Here is an 18,898-nt window from a genome sequence, read left to right on the forward strand (position 1 = left end):
GCTCTTGTAACACCGTCACTCTTGGTCACTTGTGGTCCCAAATGCTTTTATGAACAGACGAGAATCAGTGGACGTACAACTCGTCCCTGCCTCTGTGGGAGCACAAGTCTTTGGTCTGTGATGACCTTGAGCGACGAGCCTACTTACATTTTTTGGTGTTTGGTCAAAATCTAAGCATGCCTTAGGGAGTCTACAGCATGTGTGAATATCATCCACCCTATGGGTCTCATTTTTTAAAAAATAATGTCAGCTGATCACTGACCACTCCCGTGCTGTGGGTGGGGGATTGCAGGGCAGCAAAGACTGGGTACCACAGGGAGACAGAGGGGCGCACACGGCCAAGGTAAATCTTTGGGTAAATGACCCATGGGGCCTCCCACGTCGTGATGGGAGGGCTTTTTCTCCTGCTTTGAGGTTCTCTGGGGCTCTAAGTGTTACCTAGTTTCAGCCTCTAGTTGGTCTGCTGTTTGTCAGCTCTGCCTGACGTTCCCTCTATGGGGAAGAAGAAGAGCTTCAGTTTGGTTAAATCTGGATGTGGTTCCGATTACTAATTGCATCTCATTTTTCATACCAATGGTTTTCAAGTGTAGCAGAATCTCTCCAGCCCTTGCTGTTTTCCTCTCTTAAGCCTTAAATCCTTTTCTTCCTCCTCCTGTTCCTCCCCTGACAAGTGAGGCTGGGCTGACTCAGCACAGACAGACCCATTGCTGCCCACTGACCATGGGCAGCCTCCCCAGAGCCCCCACTGACCATGAGCAAGCCCCCCAGGAGACCCCGCTGACCACAGGCAGGCCCCCCGGAGCTCCTGCTGACCACAAGTGGGACTCCCAGAGCCCCAAAGTACAAGCCTTTGGCAAACACTCCAGACTCCCAGTGTCCCCCTGTCCTGCCACTCTGGCCGTGTGTGTCAGATCCACCCCCCACCTCCCAGCTCCTAGTCTTCTCAGGGCTCCAGGGAGGCTATGGGCCATTTTCATAAAGGAACTTTGGTGCCTGCCCAGTTCCCAGGGTGGGTCCAGGATCTGTGAAGAAGGCAGCTCAGAATCCAGAGCCTGGAGGCCTCTGTCAGTGGGCCCCAATTCTTGGGGATTAAGAAGACACAGGTGAGGACGACTCTGTGTCCCCTGCTGCAGTGTGACACAACCATAGGGCCAACGCGGGGACTCTGAGACTCTCAGGGAAGCACCTGCTAAACCCCACGGCCAAGGCCAGGCCACCCTGCCAGTGTGACCAGGTCACATCTCCGTGAGGCTCTGTTCCCGATGTGACCAAGGCTTCCAATGCAAACAGGGGAGACGGGGCCTTGGGGTCCGTAACCCAGGTGGGTTTGACTCTGGAGTGACAGACAAGAACTGGGTCCTGGCCCAGGAATGGACGGGTGGGCAGCTAACAGAAGGAGCCAAGCTGGCAAGTTTGACTTCTAGCCCCAGGCTGCCCGGGGCCCTGACCACCATCATCTAGAATTCTCTTTGTCTCCTGGCCCTGCATATGCCTGTTCAGCCTCCAGCCTTCCTCCAGGCTCTGGGGTCTTACGGGACCAGGGCCTTACTTTACTGAAGTGGTCTTTGGACACCACCCATGGGTCCTGTAGCTGCACACGGGAAGCTGAGCTTCCACTGAATGAAGTCCATCTGCTCCCCCAGGTTATCTCTCCTGACCCGCATCCCGCCACCCACTCCCGCCCTCGGGAACGGGGACAGCAGCCCTAGCATAGACTCACCACGTGACTTCGCTTTGAAATACTCCACCACAATAGATCAAAGCCACAGCATGGAGAGGGGTCCTTTTTGCTCCTCGGAACAAGAGCAGTCGGGACGAGTATAAATTTAGCGGTGACCCTCTCTGGAACAGAGAGGCAGTGGGGTGGAGAGTTTGAAAAACTCCCCAGAGCTGTGGGTGCCGTTATTTTGAGGATCTTTTATTTATAGCAGGCCTGGGGCTCTGCTCTGTACCCAGAACGCAGAGGGTGGCCCTGAGCTCTTTGAAGCCTGGGTTTACAAGAGGATGTTTCCGGCTCAAACAAGGCTTGGGTTTTTTCCATCGTCCAGAGACGGGAGGATCCATGGGCACAAACCTGAGGCAGACAGAGCAGCAGCAAGATGCAGACAGGGTTCCCTTAGCCCGAGGTGGGGGGCGGGGGGATGAAAATGAGGAAGGCCAGGGAGTTTAGGTAACAAAGAAAGTGACGGGTGAAAAGCCCTCACGTGCACCTGCTGCAGCTGGAGGGGCAGGTGAGCAGGACACACTTTGGGGAGAGTGACTTAGAGCCAGAGGAGGGTTGAAGTGAGACCTTGACCCCAAGGATGGCAGGCAGCAGGAGGCGTGTCTCTGAACCACCTTGTGCTGGGGTGGGGGGCGAGCCCCCGATGCTGGAGGATTCTTTCATGCACGTGAAGAAGAGATGGGGCTTGGTTTTCCTGTTTCCCTACAGGGTTCAAGACTTTTCACCATAGCTTTCTTTTTGGTGCGTGATTGTGTTTGAATCAATTAGGAAAAAAGCCTCCAGGGATGGTGATTATGCCACTAACCCCTCCAGTTCATCACCCACAAACCTTTTGAAAGGGAGGGGTTCTGGGACCTGAGCATCATCTGACCTGAGGCCAGGGGGTCAGGAAACAGGCTGACATTGAGGGGGCAGTGTCTGCCAGGCCACTGCCACTTTCTTTAAAGTGCTCCCATCACCCTGCCCAGAGGCTGAACACAAACAAGACCCTCTACCACGACCTGGCCCAAGGACAGTGGCTTCTCAGCCCAGGCGTGTCTGTGAGCAGGAAGGCTAGGTCAGGGGCCTGGCTGCTGTCGGTCTTGTGAACCAAAGCTGGCAGCTGCCCTCAGGTCTGTGGCCACTGGTTCTGAGCCCCCAGGGTGGACGCTGTCTCCAGGCATATGATTCACATGCTTTTCTGGAAATCCTGCCCAAGCATCACAAAGCTATAGCAACCCTACTTTCTGTGCAGCAAATTAATGAATGATAGATTTTTTCTCTTTTTCCCTTTTTAAAAAATCGGGGCATACACTTGATCCTTGAACAACATGGATTCGAACCGTGCGGGCCCACTTATAAGCAAATATTTTTCATGTTGTGGGACCACATGGTCCATGGCTAGTTGGATTTGGGGACCCAGAACCTCAGCTAGGGAGGGCCGACTGTTATACTCTGATTTGCAACCGCTGTAGGGGGTGCCCTAACCCCCGAGTTGTCCAAACATCCACCATAGTTGACACATGACCTTGCATTGGTTTCAGGTGGACAGCACAGGATTCAAGCCATGTCCATATTATGCAACAATCACCCTAAGTCTTGGTAACATCAGTCACCTCACACATGTTACAAATTTTTTGTCTTGTGCTGAGAACTTTTTAGCATCTTCTCTCTTAGTGGCTTTCCAGTGTACAGTACCATGAACTTGCTCACCATGCCAACACCGCAGCCCCAGGATTTCCTGATCTCATAACTGGAAGTCTATACCTTTTGTCCCCTCACCCAGTTCTCCCCGCCACCCCGGGAACCACCAGTCCATCCTCCAGACACATGATCTGGTGGTGGGTGATCTGGTGACAGGCGGTCAGGAGGCTCAGACCCCCTCCCCCAGACCTAGAGATGATGTGGGCGGGGAGCCACCTTTGGGCAAAGTGGGTGTGACCCCCCCTGCTCCACACACACACAGGAGTCTGTGTCACCCCCATCCCCTCACCGCCCCTCCAATAAGCACAAAGGCATCATGTTTAAGATTCATTCCTTCATCCAACAAGCCCCCCAACCCTCTAGTCACTTCCTTTGGGCTGTGCTCTCAGCACGGAGGATGTGACCCAAGCTGGTAGGCCTGGTGTCTGGACCTCTTACCCTGTCAGTGATGGGTGAATAAGAAGCAGACTGGGGACAGAGTGGTCACCAGGGGGATGCCTGGTGAGGGGACTTCGAGTGTGGCCTACAGGGACTGCAGGGGTGACACCAGGAAGTTCGCAGCTCTGTGGGTCTGATATCGGTAACTCCAAGGGGGGACGTGGCCAAGGGGTATCTTCAGGTCCCTCTGCTGTGAGGTTCCCTTTCGAGCTGTGATTAAGGAGAAACCCAGAGAGATGTCAGGAACCCTGCCCCGCAGAGACCTGTCACCTGTGATGGTCTGTACCTGGATCACCGGCCACTGGGAAAGGTGATTTTCTAGTTCATTTGCTCAGTCATTCGTTTGTTCCTATTATCCATTCAACATCCGTGGGTTAGATTTTTCCAGTGTGTTATAATCCATCACCAGCTCCGAGAACACTATCCATGGCTCCTTTGAGGCTCCTCACCGAGCTGTGGGGGGAGCTGCTGCAGGGACCTGGCGGCAGGGCCATCGGAGTCACTGGGGCTTGTGCTGCATGGCTGTGAGAGGCCTGAAGGGACTGAGGGTTTGGGCTCCCCTGGGGGGCGGGCTGCAGGCTCCTGTCTCTGCTGAGAAGTGCAATCACTGAAAGAGCTCAGGCTACCCGGGCAGCCTGCTCTGGCCATGAGAAGACAGTTCTCCCTTCTCACCAGAGGCTCTGCTCCTGGCTGGCTGTCCCCAGTGGAGCTCTGCCTTCCCTGATCCCCTCCCCACAACCCCGGCCCCCAAGGCCTCCCCCAGCATCCCCTCCTCCCTTTCACACCAACTTTCTCCCTGGAGTCTGGGGCATCCTCGGCCGGCTCCCCTTAGGGCTGGTGCCCACCTGGCAGACAGCTTCGAACCTCAGTGCTAGGCCTGGTGTATTTCTCTCCTGGGCACGGGCCTCGTGAAAATTAAGGCCCCAATCTTTTATGGCCATTAAGACTCTCCCAGAATATTCTGTGCCACTGAAACACAGGATCTCGGAGGGGCTCTGGGACCTTAATCCACAAGCGGACTCTCTCCCCTGTGATGTGGCTGGACCTTCTCCTTACACATAGGCTCCAGAGTTACTGGTTCCTAAATCCCGGCTTGCTGGCAGGTGTTGGAGGGTCATGTGACAACGCCGGGAGTCAGCATTTGGAAAATGGTCCCTCCTCAGCTTCTCATCTCCAGGCAGCTTTGGGAACTTTAACTGGGGTGGTGGGGGTGGGAGATCCAGTCCAGAGAGGTTCTGACTCCTTGCTCTAAGCAGAACCATGGCTGCCACTGGGTGTCCCAGAGCTCATCACACACACCAGCTTAGACAGAATTTATTTGAGGATGGAGGTGGAGGGGGTGGAAGGGAAAACCTCTGCCTTCTGCCCTCAAGAACTCAAGCCTGTTTGGGTGAGACAAGTCTGTCGCAAATGAGGAACGTGTAAGAGCATTTATAGACCAGATACAAATCAATGTGCATTAATATTCTGCAAAAACAGAGGGAGTGTGGTGGGCAGGCAAACTAGAGGTGGAGAGAGGCCAGGTCTGTGAAGGAGAAAGGAGCGTGAGAGACTCCAGGAGGGGAAGAAGTTCGTGTTTACACCCAAACTGTTGGCCCATCTGCTTCTGTCACTTAATATGAAACTGTTCTCGGGAGAGAGGCCGTGCCGGGGTGCAGCTGCAAGGCCACAGCGGGGCTGCATGTCGCTGTCTTAGGCAGTAAGAACAATCCTCCGTCTCCGTTGGTAGCCAGCTGGGACGCTCTAAGCGGAAGAGATCAAGGTCGTGACCCGGAAAGCAGGCAGCCAGAGGTGTCACTGCAGGGAATTGAGACAGTCCTCTCTCGCCCAGCTGGAGGCTTAGTCCCTTTGGTGGCTGCAGTGGGTCCCTTATCCTGTACCGACCCTGCCACAGGCACCCAAGCCCCTTACAGCAACCGTTTGTGTCCCCCTGCCTCAACCCACTTTTCCAACAGAGGGCTCTTTCCCACCCATCCCAGCAGTGAAGGGCATCATGTTCATGGCAGAGAGACACAGGGCCCCGCCAGCCACAGGCCTGGCCCTGTGGGAGGGATGGGTTTGCTGCCATCCAGGATTTCTCAAACTTGCCTGCTTATTAGAATCCCCCCGGATCCTTGGTAAAAGCAGATTTCTGGGCCCCAAAGTACAGCTATTGAATCAGAATCCCCAGAAGAGAGGCTTTTTACAAAAACAAGCTTTTTGAACAGGGTGACCTTGGGAAACTTCAGGAAACCATGCACCCTCTCTTACCCACGGATGCAGCAATCCGCCTCCCAAGGATGACCTCACTTTTGCCCAGGCTGGGCTGAGGGCTACATTCTGGCAAAAAACTTAAAGGCATTTTTTGTCTGAAGATCAGTAGTGGTAACAATTATCACTAACCTGTGTGCCAGGCATTCTACTTGGGTCTTTTTGGAGGGGGCGGGGGGGCAGACCTATAGCATAGCCACAGCATACAGAAGTTCCCAGGCCAGGGAGCAAACCTGAGCCACAGCAATAACCCAAGCCAGTGCAGTAACAACACCAAATCCCTACCCCACTGTGCCACAAGAGAACTCCTTTTTTTTTTTTTCAATTGAGAGTCAGAATTAGGAATTCCCGTTGTGGCTCAGCAGAATCGAACACAACTAATATCCAATACCTGGCCTCGCTCAGTGGATTAAGGATCCACTGTTGCCATGAGCTGTGGTATATGTTGCAGACACCAACTTGGATCCCACACTACTGTTGCTGTGGCTGTGGCTGTGGCCTAGGCCAGCAGCTGTAGCTCCAATTCGACCCCTAGCCTGGGAACTTCCATATGCCACTGATTTGGCTCCAAAAAAAAAAAAAAAAGGAGGAGAGAGAGAGGTAGAAATATATTTTTCTAGTTTTATTGAGAAATAATTGATGTAATTGTATATAATAATAATATATCAGTGTCTAAGGTGTGAGCAGGATGGTTTGTGTTATATAAACTGAAATGACTGTGACAGTAGGTTTAGTTAATATATATCATTTCATATAGATACAGTGTGAAAAAAGAAAACAAAGTATGCTTATGATAAGAACCCAGGTTCCACCCTGTCTGCTTTGCCGTGTACCATTCAGCTGTGCTGTTACACTCAGCGCGTTCCACATTTCATCTTCGTACTGCTTTATCTTGTAGCTGGGAGTTCGTACCTTTTGACCACCTTCCTCCAATTCTCCCCCTCCACCCCCCACCCCCCCGCCACCTCTAGTAACCACAAACTTGATCTCTTTTTCTGTGAGTTTGGTGATTTTTTGGTTTGTTTTTGGTTTTGTATTTTTTAGATGCCACGTACAAGTGAGATAATATGGTATTTGTCTTTCTCTGACTGGCTTATCTACTTAGCATTAGGCACTTAAAGTCCATCCATATTGTTGCAAGTGGCAGGATTTTCTTCTTCTTTATGGCTGAATAATATCCTATTGTTGATATGTACTTCACATTTTCTTTATCCGTTTATCCATTTGTGAACACTTGAGGCTGTTTCCATGTCTCGGCTGTTATGAATGATTCTGCAATGGACGTATCCTTTGGATATATCCCCAGAAGTAGAATTTCTGGATCCTATGGTAGCTCTGTTTTTTTGTTTTTTGTTTTCTTTTTTACGGCCACACCTGAGGCATATGGAAGTTCCTGGGCTAGGGGTTGAATTGGAGCTGCAGCTGCCAGCCTACACCACAGCCATAGCCACACCAGATCTGAGCCACATCTGTGACCTACACCACAGCTTGTGGCAATGCTGGATCTTTAACCCACTGAGCAAGACCAGGGATTGAGGAGTTCCCGTCGTGGCTCAGCGGTTAACAAATCCGACTAGGAACCATGAGGTTGCGGGTTTGATCCCTGGCCTTGCTCAGTGGGTTAAGGATCTGGCGTTGCCATGAGCTGTGGTGTAGGTTGCAGACGTGGCTCGGATCCCACGTTGCTGTGGCTCTGGTGGTGTACGCCACTGGCTATAGCTCGGATTAGACTCCTAGCCTGGGAACCTCCATGTGCCACAGGTGCCGCCCTAGAAAAGGCAAAAAGGCCAAAAAAAAAGGAGTTTCCGTCGTGGCGCAGTGGTTAACAAATCTGACTAGGAACCATGAGGTTGTGGGTTCGGTCCCTGCCCTTGCTCAGTGGGTTAACGATCCGGTGTTGGCGTGAGCTGTGGTGTAGGTTGCAGACGCGGCTCGGATCCAGCGTTGCTGTGGCTCTGGCGTGGGCCAGTGGCTACAGCTCTGATTGGACCCCTAGCCTGGGAACCTCCATATGCCGAGGGAGCGGCCCAAGAAATAGCAAAAAGACAAAAAAAAGAGAGAGAGAGAGAGACCAGGGATTGAACCTGTGTCCTCATAGACACCATATCCTGCTCTTAACCCACTGAGCCACAACAGGAATGCCAGTAGTTCTATTTTTAACTTTATGAAGAACATCTGTACTGTTCTCCATAGTGGCTACACCAGTTTACACTCCCACCAACAGTGCAGGAGGGTTCCCTTTTCTCCACACCCTCTCCAGCATTTGTTATTCGTAGACTCAGGGTCGTGCCATTCTGACCAGTGTGAGCTAATACCTCACTGTGGCTTTGATTCGCACTTCCCTGACTAGTGGTGTTGAGCATCTTTTTATGTGCCTGTTGGCCGTTCGTATGTTTTCTTGGGAAAAGAATCTAAATATTCTGAGCAGTTTTTCCTCCTTTTTAAAAATTAAAGTGTATTTGATTTAAAGTGTTGTGTTGATTTCTGCTACACAGCAGAGCGATTCATTTATACATATATATAGATTCTTTTTCATATTCTTTTCCATTATGATTTATCTCAGAATATTGACTATAGCTCCCTGTGCTCCACAATAAGACCTGTTGTTTATCCCTTCCATATGTAATAGCCTGAATGTCCTAACCCTAGCCTCCCAGTCCATCCCTCCCCTACCCCCTCCTCCTTTCCGCCCACTTTTTAATCATACTATTTGGGGCATTTTTTTTGTGGGTTTTATTGTTGTTGCTCTTCAGTTGTATGAGTTCTTTGCATATTTTGGATATCAACCCTTTATCGGATATCTGGTTTGCAAATATTTTTTCCCATTTTGTAGGTTGTCTTTTTGCTTTTTTGATGGTTTCCTTTGCTGTGCAGAAGCTTTTTAGTTTAATTCAGTCTTACGGTTTATTTTTTATTTTGTTGCTGGCAGGGGTGGAGGGCTTTTTAAAAATTATTATTTCATGGAATCCTCCCAATAACTTAATGAAGTGTGTGCTACTGCTGCCTCTGTTTTATCAGATGGGGGCAGGGCGGAAAGGAGGTGGTCCCCCGACTTGCCCAAAGGCACCTACAGAGCTGAGTCAGAATCAGGCTCCTGACTCCTGGCCCTCAGGTTCTCTGATACACATTCCTGGTCCTGAGTTAACTCCCTCACACGCTGACTAGGAGCTGGCCAGCCCAGTTCACACCAGCCCCAGCCCAAGGAGAGGGGATAGAGGAGGGAGTTGTCATCGATCTTAATGTCTCTGGTGGGTGTGTCCAGGGGAGAGAGGAAGGATGCTAACCCCCCACTGCCCGCAGGTACTGGAACTCCCTGAGCAACCTGGTGGCATCCTTGCTGAACTCCGTGCGCTCCATCGCCTCCCTGCTGCTGCTCCTCTTCCTCTTCATCATCATCTTCTCCCTCCTGGGGATGCAGCTCTTTGGGGGGAAGTTCAACTTTGATGAGATGCAGACCCGGAGGAGCACGTTTGATAACTTTCCCCAGTCCCTGCTCACCGTGTTTCAGGTATGGGCTCTTCTCTGCTGGGATTGTGACCTGCAGGGAGGGGGAGGGGAGGTCAGCCAGTCTGTAGCCCCCCCAGCCCCAACCCCTTGCAAGGAGTTCCACTGTTGGATGGACTCCTGGGGAAAAAAGATCCAATTAAGCAGTTTAAAAACTGTTTCTTAGGCATGGACACCTTCATTCAATGAGATCCCAAAATATAAACAAAAGAAAGCAGGCCGCTCGTGCTGGGAGGGGAAAGGAGGGTGGTGGGTGTCTTTCCTGCCCATCACGCTTGCCCCCCAAAAATACCATCAGATTTGTGACTTTGGTGATATCTTGGCTTAGAACCAAGCTAAAGTAGCAGTTGAGATGGAAAGCAGATAGATTTCAAAAAAATTAAATAAATAAATAAAAGTAGATCCGTTTACCTAGTAACATGAATAATATGTGGCTGTTACCCCAGTCTTCAAGATAGCACCTAAATTTCTAATGTTTGAGGGAAACAGGGGACCATGTGGCCCCTCCACCCCGCAGGTCCACTAATGGTGGCTGTGCACTTAGCTGCGGGCAGGAGGAGTTTGCTCAGGAAGTCCTCCAGTCGATCAAACCACTGATGCAGTGGCCACGCTCTCAGTCTAGGGAGAGGGTCGGACTTGCAGGGGTGGCAGCTCAGAGTCCTGGGGAGAACCGAGGGCAGGAGGAGGGCGGGAGGAGAGAGGTCAGAGCGTCAGCAGAGCAGTGGGGCAGGGCAGGGGCGTGTCGGGGTTTGCTGTTGGTCTAACGCTGTGTCCCTTATTGGTGGGACTGTGTCATTCAGATCCTGACCGGGGAGGACTGGAATTCGGTGATGTATGATGGGATCATGGCTTATGGCGGCCCCTCTTTTCCAGGGATGTTAGTCTGTATTTACTTCATCATCCTCTTCATCTGTGGAAATTGTATCCTTTGCTCCTGCCCCCCGACCCCCACCCCGCTGCCCTACCCCTCAGCCTGCAATGCCAGTATGTCCCCAGCAGGTCCTGACTGGGGGCCGTCAAGGTGCCTGCGGCCCCCGGCAGCAGGAAGAGGCCTGTGCCGGCGGGTCTGGGTGGGATGCGAGTCCATCCCCAGTGACTCCCTGGCGCGGCGGCCCTGGTGTTGTGCTGTGCACCCTCTCACTCCCACTCCATGTGAGGCTCCGGCTCCCCTGGCCTGGTCCCCTGCTGAGGGAGGACGCAGCCTCCACCCTGAAGTGACCTTCCCCCTCTCGCCCTGCTCTCTGGCCAGGGTCCCTCCCTCTGAAGCCACCCTGCAGGACGTTAGCCATGGGCAGGCGCCCCCTCCCATCCTAAGCCTGTGAGCTTGCCTGCAGATGGGTCTAAACTAGAATCGCAGAAGATCTGGACACAGAGGCCAGCAGACAGCCTCAGGCACACCCAAGGCTGTCCACCCTGGTGATCTGGAAATGGGGTGAAAATAGTGCCTCCAACCTAAGGGTCAGGCGAGGTTCAGCAGAATAATGCAGGCCCAGCCCCTGCCCTCGGGGGCCAGGCCCCTTACCTCCCAGGGGGAACGGTGCCACCTGGGAGCTGTGTCGGGGCTGATGTGGTTCCCTGGCCCGAAGTGTGTCCGTCCACATTGGTGGCAGGGGAAGAGGCCACACACTCTGCTCCAGTTAGGAGCTTGGCCGGGGTCTGGGGCTCCCGCAGAAGTGGGCGGGCAAGCGGGCAGCTCCCCAGCAGGGTAACGGCAGCTCTGCGCCACGTTCTGCTGGAGGCAAGGCTGTTTATAATGTCACTTGCAGCCAGGCATCTCTGAGGGAAACAGAAACCAGCAATTAAAGAGCAAGGCTGGGCTCCCTGCCTCCCCGCCCCCGGCCCCAGCCTGCAGTCTGCCTCCTCCCACCCCCAGAAAATCCGGGGAGCCAGTAGGGTGATGGGGAGGGAAGGGGGGCTCCCTGGGCTTGGAGCCCCTCCGTGTCCTGTGTGTCCTTCCCCCTGAGCCCACCAAAAACCCCAAGTCCAAGGGTCATTTTCTTTAAGAATGGACACAAACAGATATCCTACTGAACGTGTTCTTGGCCATTGCCGTGGACAACCTGGCGGATGCTGAGAGCCTCACCTCTGCCCAGAAGGAGGAGGAAGAGGAGAAGGAGAGAAAGAAGCTGGCCAGGTAACCCCTCAGGGCCCTGGCCTGGTTCTGACATGTGCTCCCGTGGGTGCTGGGGAGAGCCTCGGCCCCAGCCCGGCCCGGCCACCCCTCCTGGAACTGGGGCTCCTCCCTAGGGTCATTTGGGCCTCCCCCTAATCCTCTGCTGTAAGTGGGGACCAGCAGAATCCCCGTCCCTGGGAAAGCGGTGTGTTCCCCCCACCCCCACTGCCCGTCCAGGAAGCTGGAGAGATGGGGACAGCCACTCCAAGGCGAAATCCAGCTCCCTCAGGAAGAACTACCCCTCTGGCTGTTCTGTAACCCTTCTCCCGTTTGAGAGGACACGGTGGGGCCAAGGCTGTCCCTGTCATTATCCAGATGGACTGTCCTAGGCCACATACCTGCTGGTCCTGAGGCACCTTTAGATGGTTTAGCCAGGGACTAAGCAGCCGAGAAGCTGGAACCAAGTTCCAGACAGAGTCAGGCGAGGCCACCACGTGGGTGGGTCCTGAAGGTGGGCGGACACAGGCCCCGGCAGGCTGCACCCCTGGCCCCAGCGGACCACAGGGCAGCACCCTATTCCACTCAGCATCTCTTTCTTTGGCCAGGACTGCCAGCCCAGAGAAGAAGCAAGAGGTTGTGGAGAAACCAGCAGTGGAGGAGACCAAGGAGGAGAAAATCGAGCTGAAGTCCATCACGGCAGACGGAGAGTCCCCGCCCGCCACCAAGGTGAGGGGCCGTCCCCTCCAGTGGCTGGGCCACGGCCCAGGGAAGGAGGGTGGACAGCAGAGCTGGGAGTGCAGAGAGAAGGCAGGCCGGCCTCGTGTCGATGTCCTGGGCCCTTTGCAGAGCGACGGGCATGGGTCTGCATCCACCGCTCCACCTAGACTAGGGCGCAACTTCAAGGCTACCCCAAGCCTTTCTGACTGGACCCCCCTCCTCTCTCTCGCTGCCTAGATCAACATGGACGACCTCCAGCCCAACGAAAATGAGGACAAGTGTTCCTACCCCAACCCAGAAACTGCAGGTACCGGCCCACTGCCTGGCCTGGGGGGTGGAGGCTGGGGGTGGACGCCAATTCTGAAGCCGTGTGCAAGTGGCTGCGTGGTGGTTCCAGTTTCCCCCGCAAGAACTGGCCCTGCCAGGCTTCCCCGTCTCACCCTTCTCAGCTGGGGGAGAACGCTGCTCCTGGTCTCCTCGTAATAACAGCGGAAGACAGAATATGCCATGTTGGAACGGTGCCTTCGGGTCCTTTGCAAGCTGGATCCTGCATACATTTAAGGTTTTACTGTCACCTATGTTGTAAAATCATTATTGGGTTACACAACTTATTAGTGTAACATATGCGGCAGTGTCATGCTCGCTTAATGAGAACAGTAAATCCCAGATCTGTGCCACCCTTACCCAGAGGCGGTCCTGCCTCCTCAGACACCCCACGCACTGCTTTCCAAGCTGCTCTCAGGCCTCTTCCTGTAAAAAGTGCTCTCCCTGACTCAGTGTCCTGCCTGCCATCTCATCATAAATCCGCAGGCAGGCTCCCCGGACAGGGTTTCACGTGAGAAGCCCACTGGCCGCCCTCAGGAGTCACTTCCCTGCCTTAGGAAACCGCTCGCCCTGTGTGAGCCTGGCCTGCCAGCCTTTTACTGTGAATTGCAGGTATTCTCACCCGCCTGAAGCTCCAAGTCATTGCAGACCATCAGGGCACTGCTGTCTCACTGACACCCCATCTCGTGCAGGCTGGGCTGCATGGGGTCAGAACCTGGTGGGTGGCTGAGAACCTAGGGTGTCGTGACCGCCGCCCCCCCGCCCAGCTCCCCAGTTCTGTCTGCTGGGAGAGAGGGCTCAACTGCCTGGGGCTTGGGCAAAGAAGGGTCCCTGTGCCAGGGACCAAACCCTTCATGGACTCAAAGTCCTTCTGGGTGGAAACTCACAGAATTTCAAGACAAACCAGAAATATCAACCAAAGGCAGTGGGAGGGTCTTGTCCTGATCCTGAAGGAACAAAGAAGCTTTCAGATGACATTTTTGAGGTAATCAAGGAAAACTGAATGTGGACTGGGAACCAATTGACTTTTAGTGGTTCTGTTCGTCTTGTTAGCATATTATTACCGTGGTTCTGTGCTGTGAATGCTGATGGGTCTGTGGCCGGAGTCTAAGGTGTGTAGAAGGCGGCAGACATGCTGACACAGGAGCCTCACATTTCCTTGTTCTGAGACGTTATGGTTTCCTCTTCCTGTTTCATGTCAGAGGCCCACCGGCCGCCCCCATGGAATCAGAGGGACAGGTGGAGGGGAAAGGACCCCCGGGGGCTGTCACCACACCAGCTGTCCCAGAAGCCTCTCTGAGTTGAGGATTCTAGAAGCAGCTTTGTTTTAGACTGAGCAGCTGTTCCCACTTTCGGCTGACTCCCTGCCTTTGCCCCATCACCTCGCCACCTTCTCCACCTCCCCCAGACCAGGCTCCATTTCCCCTGACCCCAGGCACCTCCTGCCGCTGGTCTGCTGGTGACCGTGCCGTCCTGCTGCGGCCCCCAGCACCCCTTGAGCCTTTAAAGCATCTCCTGGGGTCCACATTCTCACCCAGGGGTGGCGCCCCTCCTCCAGGAGTCCACGCTGCTTCCCAGCCCTCCTGCTCCTACCCTGCCTTACGGCAGCTCCTGAGCCCTTCGGCAGTGGCCTGGCCTGGCCCTCTGGCTTGTCAGTTTCTCCCCTAATCTGCCCCTTCTGCTTCCATGGCCTCTGGGCTGCTGGCCTTGCTGGGTCCACCTTCACAGATGCCCCTGGGGAGGCAGCAGCGTGAGGACCCAACCCACCGGAGGGCACTGCTTGCTTGCCCTGCCTCCTTTGCCCTGGGCCCCACTCCCCCCCCCCCCCCCCCGCCGCCTCCGCCCGGCTTTGCTCTCCCCGGGCTGCTGTGTCTGACCCATCCAGGTCGCACCCAAAGGCAAACTGACCTCAGCCAGCCCTCTCGAGAACAGCTGCAGGAAGGGCCTAGTTCACAAAAAGTGGCCACACTGCCTGGCGTTCAGTCCTCCCGTCACAGTTTGATCTCCAAAGTGCTCTGGTGGGCGTAAACCTCCCCGCTTTGCCTACAGTACGTTTTAGAAACACCTCTCGCCCGGGAAAGAAAGCTTTGTGCCAAGATGATGCTTTCATCTAATTGATTTGTTTACCTGAGTAAATGTACAGATATTCTTAAGTCACCAAGAACTTCAAATGAACAAGTACTGTGAAGAAGAAATGTGATGACGCCAGACCCCTATGGGGTCGGCCTGGCCTGCTGGGGGGTCAGGAAGAGCAGCAAGGGGTGGGGGGCTTTGGGGAGCAGATGGGAGAGTTGGCGAGGAAAGCCAGTTATTTCTGGACCATCCTGCAGCCCCAGACACAGAGCTGGACTAAAACGGGAGGCATCCATTTATTGACTTGGTAACTGTTTGGAAGACCTGCCAGGGGGGCGGAGCGGGGGGGCGGTGGGCAGGGGGGGATAAAGGCTCCGGAGGAGATAGAGGGGCAGCTGTTCTCAGGGGCCCACATTTCCAAGAAAGCAAACCAACCAGAAAGGTAACATCGGGAAGATGGCAAAACTAGGATTCCATGAGCATGGACAGGCGGGCTGGAGGCCCTGGCTGTGTGTCACCAAGGCCTCTTTGAGAATGTGACATCTGGCTGAACCCTGGTGTGGAGAAGTTGAGGAAGAGCCTTCTGGTGGCGGGACCATCTGGGGAGGCATCTGGCTTCAGGGAGTCCCCGGAGGCCGGGGACGGAGGTGGGACAGCCCCAAGGCCACACAGGGCAGGGCAAGGCTGGTCTGAGCTGACGTGGTGGTGACCTCCGGAGGCTCTTAGCTGATGGAAAACAGGGACCGTGAGGGTGCTTGCGGAGCCTGCCAGGTGGGATGATGGCAGGGGGCAGGGCACCTCTGGGGACATGGAGGGAGCAGCCCTGGGAGGCAGAGCCAGCTGGACGGAGAGGTTGGAGAGAGATGGGGTGCCGAGCTGAGCCAGGAAGGAGAAGATACCCAGTGCGGGCAGTGCAACCCCGACCTTGCTCTGGAGTTTGGCCTTTTAGAGCCACTGGATCTGGGGCCACACGGAGCCTGGTCTCAGGGTAAGGCCACGGCTTTGGGTCAGTGAGCATGGCCTGAGGTATTAGAATTTTGCTTGAACAGCCAGGAGCAGAATCACAGCGATGAGAATGGGATCGCGTGAAAATCCATGGGTGACGAGATCGCGTGAAAATCCATGGGTGGCAGTTCGCACTGTGGCACATGGGGTTAATGATCTGGCTTGTCTCTGTGGCAGTGCCTGTTCGATCCCCGGCCTGGTGCACTTGGTTAAAGATCTGGCATAGCTGCTGCTGCAGCTCAGATTCTGTCCCTGGCCAGGGACCTCCATATGTTGCAGGTGCAGCTGAAAAAGAAAAAAAAAAGTAGTTTCCTCTTAACCCTCACACGCAGGATGAAAGAGCACACACAGTTCATCATGAGCTTAGAGGAGCACGAATCTGGCAGATGTGCTTTTCTATAAACACAAATGAATAAATAAGCATTCAATTACCTGTTCGCAAATATCCGTGAATAAGAAAGTGTTGGATCATTTAGAAAAGGGAAAAGGGATTTAGGAAACTGAAAAGAGAACAAGGAGCCAGGAGGGACCTGAGAACCTCCAGCTGATGTCCACATGGAAATGTGGTGACCTAGGCCCACTCTGGGTTCACTGATTTTGCTTTAATAGGAGACTTTACCAAGGTTGGTTAGAAAGCATCAGCCACGGTCTGGACTGTCTTTCATCCTGTGCCCTTCTGCTGCTGAAAATATTGATTGCCTGCTGGTCAGCTCCAGGTACTGGAGAGAAGGAATTGGAGTCGTGCCTATGATCTGTGGGTCCTCCAGAAAGGCCGAGGGTCCCCAGATGCCTCTTGCTTGATAAAGAACCAGTTTCTGCACCACCTGGCTTCTTGGTAACCAGGAGAGAAAGAGCAGAGGCATGGCTGGTCCCTGAACTGAACTTCCCAGCACCATCTCTCCATCTTTCCCCCCAGCCTTCTGCTAAGTCCCCTTCCTCATACAGCAAATGTTGGTGCAGGCGTGTGTCATCACCAGGAAATAAGGGCTGTACGTGCCAAGCATGGTTTCTCTCTGCAGGGCTTTTGGCACAGAAGGAGATGGAGCAGGTACTTTAAAGTCAGGCATCCGAGGCATTTTGTCCTGAGTGCCAGGTGAATGCAGGAGGCGGGTGGTGCTGCAGGGATTCCCAGGAAGGTCATTCCTGGGCTCAGGTGTTCAGGAAGGCCATGTGAAGGTGCTGGCTGAGGTGGGGTGCGTGCAACTTGGAAGAAGGGCCAACGGGCAGTGCAAGCAGGGAAACAGCTGAGCCAGGGGCCTGGACAGGAGGCTTAAAACAGCAGAAATTCATCCTCTCGCAGGCTGGAGCCGGGAAGCCAGACATCCAGGTGTGGGCAGGGCCGAGCTCCCCCTAGCGGCTCTGGGGAGAATCCCTGGGCGCTCCTCGGCTGTTGGCTCTTCTCCGCCTCCTTCCTTCTTCTCTGTGCGCCTCTCCTTAGGACACAGTCCTGGGAATCAGGGCCCACCCTAGTCCAGCATGACTGTCACATAGCTAATGACATCTGCAGGATGCTTTTTCCAAAATAAGGTCACATTTGCGGTTTCAGGTGGGCATGAATCTGCAGGGAAGTCGGGGGACATGCTATTCAGCCCACTACAGTGAGCATTCAGAGAATAGTTTGATGTGAGTGGAAAGTCTGTCCAGGAATTAAGACAGAGCAAACTGAGAAAGATGCTAGACAATAATTTACAGCCTAAGAGGGTCTCCCAATGGTGGATATCGAAACACATCATTCTCAGTATGTATGTGCTAATGTGCTGTCACCCCATCTTGCAGGTGGGGAAACTGCAAGGGCTCAGAGACACTAAATTAAATCCCCACGGTCAGAAGGAATCAGGGCCAAGATTTGGATCCAGGCATTGGCAGAAGAGCCCATGCTGTTAACTTCCATCCCCTCCTAAACATTTTTGTTTTTGTTGTATTTTTAGGGCCGCACCCATGGCATATGGAGGTTCCCAGGCTAAGGGTCAAATCAGAGCTGTAACCAAGGTCCTGTGCCACAGCCACAGCAACGCCAGATATGAGCCTTGTCTGCAACCTACACCACAGCTCACGGCAACGCCAGATCCTTAACCCACTGATCGAGGCCAGGAATCGAACCTGCTTCCTCATGGATGCTAGTCATATTTGTTTCCACTGAGCCACAACAGGAACTCTGCCTCCTTAACATTTTTAAGTACATTTGACCGAACAGGATAGGCAGTTTCCTTCCATAGGCAGTGAGCTTGTCTTCCTGTGGTCCGCATTCAGTGTGGATGCCGGCGCAGAGAACAGAGTGCTTCTGTAACTGGTGTCAACGTCTAGACCTTTGGGCAAAGGGCCTGCTACGGCAGCATTACGGCCTCACTGTCTCTACAGCACAGTGTTGAAGCATTTTGTATTTTCAGGAATAGGGAGAATGTTGATTTTAAGCTCCTGGAGCCTTCAGGATGGGGTTATTTGCCAGGGAGTCAGGTCAGCTAAGCTACGCCCTTTCCCTACCTGCAGCCCAGACTGGCAAGCACACCTGGCAATGCCCTAGTCTCATCTGGCCATCTTTTTAGGGCCCAACAACTAGGATGACCACCATCCCAATTTTCAGGAGGGCGAGGGGGTTCCTGGGGTGTGGGGAGTTCTGTTTAAAAACCAGGACAAACCAGCATGAGTTGGTCGCCCTCCCCCGCCCCCCACGACCCACTTCTCACGTGCTGCCAGGAAGTTTTCCTCCAGCGGAGATGAGCTGCAGCCGGCCCACAGGGAGAGCTGGTTGTCCTGGTTGGCCTCTTCGTCTCCAAAGATACAGCTGCTGTCTGATTCCTGCCCGTAGGAAGGTGTCTGGAAGTAGGCAGCACCGTGGTAAAAATAAGTGGGAGCCATGGACCTATTTAGAAGGGTGCTTTTTTCCTGCAGGAGAAGAGGACGAGGAGGAGCCTGAGATGCCCGTGGGCCCGCGCCCCCGCCCCCTCTCCGAGCTGCACCTGAAAGAGAAGGCGGTGCCCATGCCAGAAGCCAGTGCCTTCTTCATCTTCAGCCCCAACAACAGGTGTGTGGATGGTGGGGAAGGTGGGGCTCCTCTTGCTCCATGACCC

The 18,898-nt window shown here is 54.0% G+C and overlaps 1 protein-coding gene across 8 annotated transcripts in view; it reads left to right on the forward strand.

Moving 5' to 3' along the window:
* The window catches only part of CACNA1C (calcium voltage-gated channel subunit alpha1 C), a 434,223-nt gene that overhangs the window by 344,515 nt on the left and 70,810 nt on the right, over nt 1–18,898 (forward strand). For all 8 annotated transcript variants that reach the window (XM_047787908.1, XM_047787912.1, XM_047787914.1 and 5 more), the window contains exons 14-19: nt 9,395–9,602; nt 10,399–10,519; nt 11,618–11,732; nt 12,317–12,437; nt 12,666–12,735; nt 18,720–18,852. In XM_047787908.1, the coding sequence (XP_047643864.1) occupies nt 9,395–9,602; nt 10,399–10,519; nt 11,618–11,732; nt 12,317–12,437; nt 12,666–12,735; nt 18,720–18,852 (768 nt within the window). The remainder of the gene's footprint in view (nt 1–9,394; nt 9,603–10,398; nt 10,520–11,617; nt 11,733–12,316; nt 12,438–12,665; nt 12,736–18,719; nt 18,853–18,898) is intronic.

The sequence above is a fragment of the Phacochoerus africanus genome, chromosome 7 (assembly GCF_016906955.1).
Source record: "Phacochoerus africanus isolate WHEZ1 chromosome 7, ROS_Pafr_v1, whole genome shotgun sequence".
Classification (NCBI taxonomy): domain Eukaryota; kingdom Metazoa; phylum Chordata; class Mammalia; order Artiodactyla; family Suidae; genus Phacochoerus; species Phacochoerus africanus.